The 9709-nt window shown below is 42.6% G+C and overlaps 1 protein-coding gene across 1 annotated transcript; it reads left to right on the top strand.

The window, feature by feature from the left end:
• Positions 1 to 4769: 4769 nt before the first annotated feature.
• LOC124146508 (universal stress protein in QAH/OAS sulfhydrylase 3'region-like) lies at positions 4770 to 9151 on the top strand. Its single transcript, XM_048401601.1, has 5 exons — positions 4770 to 4857; positions 5170 to 5352; positions 7307 to 7387; positions 8041 to 8138; positions 8446 to 9151. The coding sequence occupies exons 2-5, from the start codon at positions 5280 to 5282 to the stop codon at positions 8632 to 8634; spliced, it is 441 nt and encodes a 146-aa protein (XP_048257558.1). The 5' UTR covers positions 4770 to 4857; positions 5170 to 5279; the 3' UTR covers positions 8635 to 9151.
• Positions 9152 to 9709: the final 558 nt, after the last annotated feature.

The following is a 9709-nucleotide window of genomic DNA, read 5'->3' as shown; positions in this document are numbered from 1 at the left end:
CATAAAGCAGAGTGATGTAAGTATTATCTGAGCAGTTGAACTATTCGGATGTAAGTTTTGTATGCAGCTGATGTCCACTGCCCAACTGCTGAAAGTGCTGTGGCTGGATACCCTGTAAAACAACTGTTGTCGCCAATCCGATACGGAAGGAATGTAAAGAATAAAGATTAGATTAGCAATAAAGGTCTTTTTCAGCACCGCCGGCAACTGAAATTTTGTGAAAGGTGAAGAGTTTGCATGTATATATAAATATCCACTTGTTGCTGGCCATACTGTCAAGAAAGATGCCAGGACTTGGACTGGGCATAGTATGGACTGATGAGCGGCCTGGATAGAGATGCGAGTGTCGCAACATTGCTGATCCGTCTTAGATTTTCTTCAGACAACCTCAGTGTAAGATAGGTCGCTGGCAAAGGACAGATCGAATAACAGAAATGCCCTCTGTGCTGTGTCCTAAATCTGTCACTACTTCGCTTACTCTGCAAAAGCCAAAGATAACGGGTATGCTGAAGAGAAATGAAGTGACTGATGATGATGATGATTATGATGATGATGATGATGATGATGTGCCACTACATGTGATGTCACGTTTTCATTCATCCCCACGTATTCATCGTGTCAACCAGCTGCGCATAGCGGTAACTCCGTCCGCCGTTCTCCCAGGTTCACATACGCCTTACTTTTACTTTGTCCGCAGTCAGCACGATAGGTATTTAACACTTGTCACATATATATTTACTTTATTCTAACTCGGTGTTAATCAGTATCAGACATTATTAGAAAAATTGATAAAAACAATGTCACATTTTTATTACACTGATGATGATAATGCTAAAAATAAATCCACAACTATAACCATAACCACACAGTAAATACATGTTTTTTTGTTCGGTTTGTTGTTTTACGTCGCACTCAGCAATATTCCAGCTATTTAATAGTCGAGTCTGGACCAGACAATCCAGGGATTGACATCATGAACATCGATCCACGCAACTGGGATACGATGACATCAGGCTGCCACGCCATGATATTGCTAAAATAATGTTCAAAGCAGCGTTAAAACAAATTCGCTCATTCCAAGGGTTTAACGAGGCCTGTCAACTTACGATAAAAAATCGAAAATGACAAAAGCCACCAAGTGCTCGTGAGTCGGCGCTGTAAGAGACAACGTGCTGGCGAGATAAATAAAAACACACTTAACCACATATCAATCGATTTTGACGCATAGTGGCTTGTTGGAAAGCCCTCGAAAATCTAAGACATCTAATAAAAATCCGGCAGGTGTATAATGGGTGGTTAGGGACCTACAGCTGGTATCTACACTTCTTGAAGGGTCTACCGCATGTTTTGTTTGTCTGTTGTTTAACGCCGCACTCAGCAATATTCCAGCTATATGACGGCGGTCTGTGTAAATAATCGAGTCCGGACCAGACAATCCAGTGATTGATATCACGAGCGTCGATCCACGCAAATGGGATCGATGACATACATCAACCAAGTCAGCGAGACTGACCACCCGATCCCGTTAGTCGCCTCTTACGATAAGCATAGTCGCCTTTTACGGCAAGCATGGGTTGCTGAAGACCTATTCTATCCCGGATCTTCACGTGTCTCTTCCGCATGTGCATGGTCGGATCTAGGGTGTTCACTTCAGTATACTTGGACAGACAGACAGACAGACAAATGTATTCGGTACTTCAGGCCACCGGCCCATCTTACAATGGAAATATACTGTATATATATTTGCATACTTGGGACAGCACATACATGTACCCCTTTTCAGGGTTATACTAAGTTCCAATCGTTTTGGTCACTAACAAGGGTTCTAAAAGGCCTGTTTATTTATGAAAACTTGCAAATTAGCACTTTTCCAAAGAAACAAGATACACGTAGGTTGGGATTGTAAATTCAATTTGCTGGCGAGATCAGGCGTAACTCCAGCCTTTGGTGTCTAAATTTCACATTAACGTTTGAGATACAATCGAGCATGCCTTTTCTACTAATAATTCAAGTAAGGGACACATGCTCTAAAGTTGTTTGAGGGGTAGTCGGGTAGCCAAGAGGTTAAAGCGTTCGCTCTTCACGCCAAGGACCCGGGTTCGATTCCCGACATGGGTACAATGTGTGAAGCCCTTTTCTGGTGTCCCCCGCCGTGATATTGCTGGAATACTGCTAAAAGCGGCGTAAAACCATACTCACTCACTCACCGCTGTGTCGCCCTGCATGATACAGCTGAAAAAAACGTTCGTCGCACGACTCCGGATATGAAACGCAAGTTACGCTGTAATTCGTATGGGACTACCTCGAGCATGTTTATCAATCACCTAAATATTCTAAGCCCATGTTGATAAATGTATACTTATCAAAAGAAGTTAAGAATCACCTGATTCTTTCATATTACTGTAGTTTATCTCTCATGTCATGACAGATTTACTTTACCATTATGAAAGAATCGGGTGATTCTTAACTTCTTTTGAGTAGTATATTACGAACAAACACAGCCCTGGTCAAGAAAAGACTTATTTTAACAAAAAGCTACTCCATCACACGTACGTCCAATGTGTAGAATAACACACAGAATATATCACAGATATCCACGTTCATCGACGAATAAATCTAGCCTTGCTGTTAGTAAATATGTCATTGTTATTCCATGTAATTGTTTTCCCATGTCGCCGTGACGTTTCTTTGGTGCGGGCTTCCGTATTTGGAATCCCGCTGGCGACACAGGCTTTTTGTGAAACTGTTCTATCATCAAGGTTAGTGAAAGTTCCCGTTTTTTGCCAAATGGTGTTCAAGTTCAACTGTCAGTTCAGTTGTTGTTTCCGTTATGGACACAATATATATTAAGAACGCTTCACTCAATTAACGATGACGCACGTAAGCGTTTAGAGTTACCTCCCTTACATCGCTTCGCAATCATTTACAGTGTTTCGACACGGTCATCGAACGTCCATCTGTTAATTATTTATGCTTGCCCAGTTGATTAGCTGGACTTAGCCGGTTGCCCCTAGTAACAGCTCCAAAAAGACTTAAGCGCCCGTAGGTTACTTGGGTTGTATACTCCCCAGGGAGTTGAGAATGATAACTGGCCTGCCGCCGGATCCAATGATTGGAGAACAAATAAATTGCATTTGAGCAGATACGTCTGGATAAGTTCGCTATATAAATGTATAATATAATAATAACTTAATAATAATACGTTGCATGACTGATGATGTTGCGTAAAGCTAGATTCACTGCCGCTTCATCATTATGTGGTATATGATACTACATGTTTACGGATGTGTTTTTAAGTTGCTAAATTATCATTTTTGTTTGTTGTCTTGGTTACACACAACCAAATGTTTTCCCATAGACTTCTATAGTAACGTTATATTTCTTTCAAAAATAATTGAGCATCCAACAGCTATTACCTGTAGGTGTGTGTACAGTTGGGCCTTAGAGCAGCAACGAAAACAAAACAAATGACTTGCTCAGCCAGCTCCTTTTCCCGAGTACAGGAAGCTACACAACCCACCACCAGTTCCGCACTAAATGTCACCTACTTGAAAATATCTGTGGTCACATTCAGCATAAGTCATCATGTTGAAAAAGACAGTTCTAAATATAGAGAAACATGGTTTAATTTTAATCACTGGATGGATTGTACATTTAAAAGACATAAAAAAGACACGATATAATCCAATCCCAGCCTGCAGATATATCTCGATCTGCACTTAAGGCTGGTTCTGAGTGAGTGTAGTAGAACCTCTAACGCCGCACTCAGCAAAATTCCAGCTTCATGGCGTCGGCCTATAAATAATCGAATCTGGGCCTGACGATCCAGGGATTGTTATTGTCAACAACGCTCCATGCCGTCGAGTAACGATGACATGCTATCTGATCCTTGCCACTCGATCCAATAATGTGCTGCTGCTGATCGTTGTTAAAGTTGTCAATCACTGGTTTGTCTGGTCCTGTCATACACATAAAGATGTAACATTGCTGTCTTCGGCGTAACACATATTTTCCACGTTTAGTCCCACGTTACATATTTCGAAAACACTATTTGGTATTGGGCAATTCACTTTACTCGCCTTTTTATGCATTATTGAACGACCTTTTTTTCTGAAAATATACTTTACCTCATGTTTTAACAATATTGTTCTCCAAATATGCTGGTGCGCTGATAGATCAATAATTAATACGAAGTTCTTCTCTAACTGTTATGTCAGGTCCTCTCCCCCGAGAACATTAAATGTTTGGTCTCTTTTTAAACAGGGACGGGTATTTTATTTGTTTTAAGTAATCCGGGTTCGGAAAGTCTAAAAATAACGCGTTGTGTTATACTTCGGGAGAAAACATATATGGAAGCAAAAGGAAATTTCCGTCACAAATTATTTGTTGTTTTTGTTGGGTTCTTTGTTTAACGCCACACTCAGCAATATTCCAGCTATATGACGGCGGTCTGTAAATAATCGAGTCTGGACCAGACAATCCAGGGTTTGATATCATTAGCATCGGGGCGGTCGGGTAGCCTAGTGGTTAAAGCGTTCGCTCGTCACGCTGAAGACCCGGGCTCGAATCCCGACATGGGTACAATGTGTGGAGCCCATTTCTGGTGTTCCCCGCCGTGATGTTGCTGGAATATTGCTAAAAGCGGCGTAAAACCATACTCACTCACTCACTCACTATCATGAGCATCGATCCACACAATTGGGATACGATGACATGCATGAACCAAGTCAGCGACCGTGATAACCCGATCCCGTTAGTCGCCGCTTAAAGCTGGATAAGTTTGAAAGCACTGAATCACTCACACAGAACAGGATACTAGGCCTCCTTCCACAAGGCGACCTCAACCGTACGCCTCTTGTAAGTCTGTGTTAAAGTATTTAATGATTTACGATCGTCGTAGCGCTGACATTGCTTTGTGGAACGGGGCCCAGGGATGTTACCATGAGCGACATTCACAATCCAGAGTCGCTTCAGCTCATTTGCATGACGATCACGACATGCACGGGCACAATAGCATGACATTCTCCATCGGTAACGCAATGAGGTTGAGGTGTACTGTTAACGTATCAGTCATGTTACGCATGTGAGTGATAGCCTGCCTGACACGATTGATTGCAACATAGCTTTGGAGCAAGCATTAACATAAGATGTTATCTGGTTGCCCTTCAGACTGACCTCTAACCCCTCGGTTTACCTGCACAGCGCCATCTGGCAGGCCACAAAGTGGACAACTGACCATTCGGTAAACAAACAAGGACCTGTCTTTTCCGATCGAAGACATGGCGGAATCGGAAGTCAGAAATGTCGTGATCGCAATGGACGGAAGTGATATCGCGCTTCGTGCTTTTGATTGTGAGTATCAATACTGTTGAATCAAAAACATAACTTGATGTTGAATTAAGTAAGTGATTATGGTTTTGCTTGTGGCAAAAGTCCAACAATATCACGGCGGGGGGCACCGAAATGACCTTCACACATTGTACCCATGTGGAGAACAGAACCCGGGCCTTCGGCGTGACGATCGAACGCTTTAACCACAAGGCTACCCCACGGCCCCTGATATTGAAGAAAACTGATATATTCCAATATTAAAGAGCAGGAAAGTGTAGCACGTACAGGGGCCTTGACTGTTAAGATGTTTCCATCGAAGAATGATGCGAGGTTCTGGTGCATCAGCGCGTTGAAAATGTTAATAATTATGTTTTTGCACGTATTTAAACAAAGGTGTATAGACATTGAAAAACAAGTCTGTAATGGTAATCTTCAAAGTTCTCAAAACTTCAGTGGTGTTTGTCCGAAAATAATTTCCACAATTATAGTTTTGTTAGGTATATTGATGTAGAAATATTTGAAATAAATACTGTTACATTTTGCTGCTCTTGACACAGCCCGTCGTAGGAACTGGCAGATATCACACACCTAGCATGAAATCCTATGTCATTTCTGTATTATGCACTCCGTTGAAGACGAATTCCATTTCTGCATTCTATACAGGGGTATGAACAAGTATTGTTCCAAAATATTGCTATGTGACAAACCGATTGTTTTCATTTAAAAAGTAGCATTATTAAGAAGTTTGCATAATTTGTATTGTTTACTCGGGAAAAGGGAAATGATGTTCTTAAGGATGTTCCAGTTACATATAAACTTGGAAGTATAATCAAATTCCTCATCTATGCACTGTATGAATACAATATCAATATGGTATCTGTACATACAGCGCTCTTGTCACGCGACGTGTGATAATGCTGTATAATAGGTCGAGGACTGTACGTGAATAAGATGCAGTCATCAACTCTGTTATCATGCCTTGTGGTATGCTACCTTGAGTGCGTGTGTACGATGCAGAGAACGTGTATGTGTTATCATGGGTGTGCAAGTGATACAATGGTCGAGTATATGATATAACTGACATGTACATTATACAATGGGAATGTATAGGAGATCTCATGGACGAGAACGTTATACGATGAACCCCTGAAGATCTGAGTTAGAATGCGTCTTCAGCAACCCATGCTTGCCGTAAAAGGCGACTATGCTTGTCGTAAGCGGCGATTAACGGGATCGGGTGGTTGATTCATGTCATCGTGTCCCAATTGCGTGGATCGATGTTCATGATATCAATCACTGGATTGTTTGGTCCAGATTCGATTATTTATCAGACCGCCGTCATATAGCTGGAATATAGCTAAGTGCGGCGTAAAACAACAAACAAACAAACTATAGGAATTATTTACAGTACATGCTACTGTAAACGATGGATCCTTTTTAGATGATACGTATACGACGGACGAGTATAGGATGCGAAAAATAATGTATTATATATAATACGACCGACGAGTATGTGATATAGGGCGTATATTTATGACACAATGGGTGAGTATATGATACGATAGACAAGTATATGATATACGATGAACGAGTAGTTTTGGGAACGTCAAACTCTTATAACTTTTGACTATAACTCTCATTTCATTCAACTAGCATATACCATATCCACGATTATCACATTCATCATACCCGTGAAGATCCGGGGTAGAACAGGTCTTCAGCAACCCATGCTTGCCGTATGCGGCGACTAACAGGATCGGGTGGTCAGGCTCGCTGACTTGGTTGATGCATGTCATCACATCCCGATTGCGTGGATTGATACTCATAAGTCAGTCACTGGATTGTCTGATCCAGACTCGATTATTTACAGACCTCCGTCATATAGCTGGAATATTGCTGAGTGCAAACAAACAAACAAACATTAATCATTCAATGAATGGCTGTGATACGTTTAATACTGACATTTTATCTCCAGGGTACGTCAAAGAGATTCACAGACGTCACGACCACGTGATATTTGTCCACTGCCCCGAGTACAGGGCAACACTACAGTCAGGTCAGTGCCAGATGAACATACGCGACCGAGCCAGTCAGTGATTGAGTAATTGCAGTTTACAGCATGGTCGGCATATCTTATTGGCTTGCGTGCGCGCGCTTTTGCTTGTCCGAACAAAGTTTGGTTTTGTAGTGCTAGCTCACTGAGGTACCATACTGCTGTTACCCAAGTCGGACACCTTTTCGGGCAGACGCTCTATCCACTAGACCACGGAGGCGATCAGCAGCTGTGTTTTAAAGATGAACCTGACCTCTGTTAGTGTTGCTGTTAGTGTCCTCTGTTAGTTTAGTTTAGATGGTTGGTTGGTTGTTGTTTAACGCCGCACTCAGCAAGAATCCAGCTAAATGACGGCGGTCTGCAAATAATCAAGTCGAGACCAGACAATCCAGTGATTGATATCATAAGCATCGATCTACGCAATTGGGATACGATGACATGCATCAACCAAGTCAGCGAGCCTGACCACCCTATCACGTTAGTCGCCTCTTACGACAAGCATGGTTTGCTGAAGACCTATTCTACCCCGGATCTTCACGGGTATTGTTGAGATGGACCCCGACCTCTGTTAGTGTAGCTGTTGAGATGGACCCTGCCACCTGTTAGTGTAGTTTATCACTTGTATCTGACTAAACTCCGTGTTCGGCCTGTTTCAGCAATGGTGGAGTCTGAGCTTGCATCCCTGTTGGCGGAGGAAGCTAAGCGAATCAAGTCCATGGTAGCTGAACTCGGGGATAAGCTAAAGAAAGCCAAGGTACCTTACGGCCCAATGCTGTTTTGGGACTCCCATCTTTAACGTCAAATATAAATAGTTCATCGTTTAAAATTAGTGCATTTTCAAGCTTGACGGATATTGCTAAAGTGAACACTCCTGAAGCTTAGGGTCGGCGATAATTTCCAACGAATATGTTGAATTAAAAGTATTGTAGCTTTTTCCTGCATTAAAATCCGGCAAAGTAGCTGAAAGGGGCTGAAACTATGATCCGTCACTCATGTGATTTGAAGTGTTGAAAACCAATCTCCTGCATTGAAAATATCATCATGAGTGATCTCCCTTTCAGATTGGCGGGAAAGTGAAGTGCGTGTATGGGACACCAGGGGAGGTAATCGTGGAGGAGGAGAAGGCGGATCTCATCATCACAGGGACTCGCGGGTTGGGGTCGATACGGCGGACATTTTTAGGCAGCGTCAGTGACTACGTCGTACATCACAGTAACGTCCCCGTACTCATCTGCCGTCACCAGGACTAGAGAAGACTTCATTTCCTGGCGCAGTACCACACATTAGCATACTCAGTCCGCTTGGAATATGTGACGTTCATTTGTGGCATCCCAGGCTAAACTGCCGGGCTAAAGAAAGTATACACTGAAAATTGGATTAATCCACAAACTTTTCAAACGTTATCAAAACGCTACTAGGCTGAAAACAGTCGCTGAAACACTACACACTTAAGGTCCAAAACAAACTACAAACCCGTATTAACGACATCAACATCGAATAACCATTATCGTTTATTTCATTTTTAGCCACCATCAAGCATGGGTGTACTTTCTTTTGCCCGGTAATGTATATAAGCTGCCGCAGTGTTTATACCCTCATAACCTTTCTAAAACATACACCAATCCCCTCCTCCCTGTTATCGCTGTAGGGGCCACGGGTGGCCCAACCGTCTAAGGCGACGCGATTCGCTGTGCAGAGTTGCGTCCCTTGAGCACACCAGAAACCTATGATTGTGGGTTCGAATCCCGGTTCGCCCCGATTATGTTTCTAGGTACCATACTCGTGCTCGTGGGTTTCACCGAAGTGGTAAACGTCTGAGACCTGCACCACTTCGGACTTTCCACCCACATTAACCTGCCACGCCGCGATATAACTGGAATAATGTTAAAAGCGACGTTAAACACAACTCACTCACTGTTATCCCTGTAAATAACTTCAGCGGGGTAGGGGTTGGGGTGACAATGTATTAAAATCAGATCTACATTTCCATGAGGTCTGGGGCGGGGTACATGTAGGTGGGGTGCACAAACCTAATTTAGCGTTTCGCGCATGCATTATACTACTGCAACAAAGCTCTGTTATCACTACAGCTGCTCTACCGGATGGTGACCGGGTCAGCTGTTATGTAATTCTATTGCCAGATGACATTAAAGTATGGAGATAAATCTTGACTGTGAATGACCTCATTATATCCCCTACCATGAGTAGTTCAGTCTACACTTGTCAGCTGTATCCGTCCGACCTCGTAAATGTATGCCACCCTTGTTATAACCTTGTATTATACACTCATGAAATATAGCATGTAAGAGACACCCGGTTGGTCTC

Source organism: Haliotis rufescens, unplaced genomic scaffold (assembly GCF_023055435.1).
Source record: "Haliotis rufescens isolate VD_foot unplaced genomic scaffold, xgHalRufe1.0.p SCAF_23, whole genome shotgun sequence".
Lineage (NCBI taxonomy): Eukaryota > Metazoa > Mollusca > Gastropoda > Lepetellida > Haliotidae > Haliotis > Haliotis rufescens.
The sequence above is the reverse complement of the archived record's forward strand: the minus strand, read 5'-3'. Positions and strand labels throughout refer to the sequence as shown.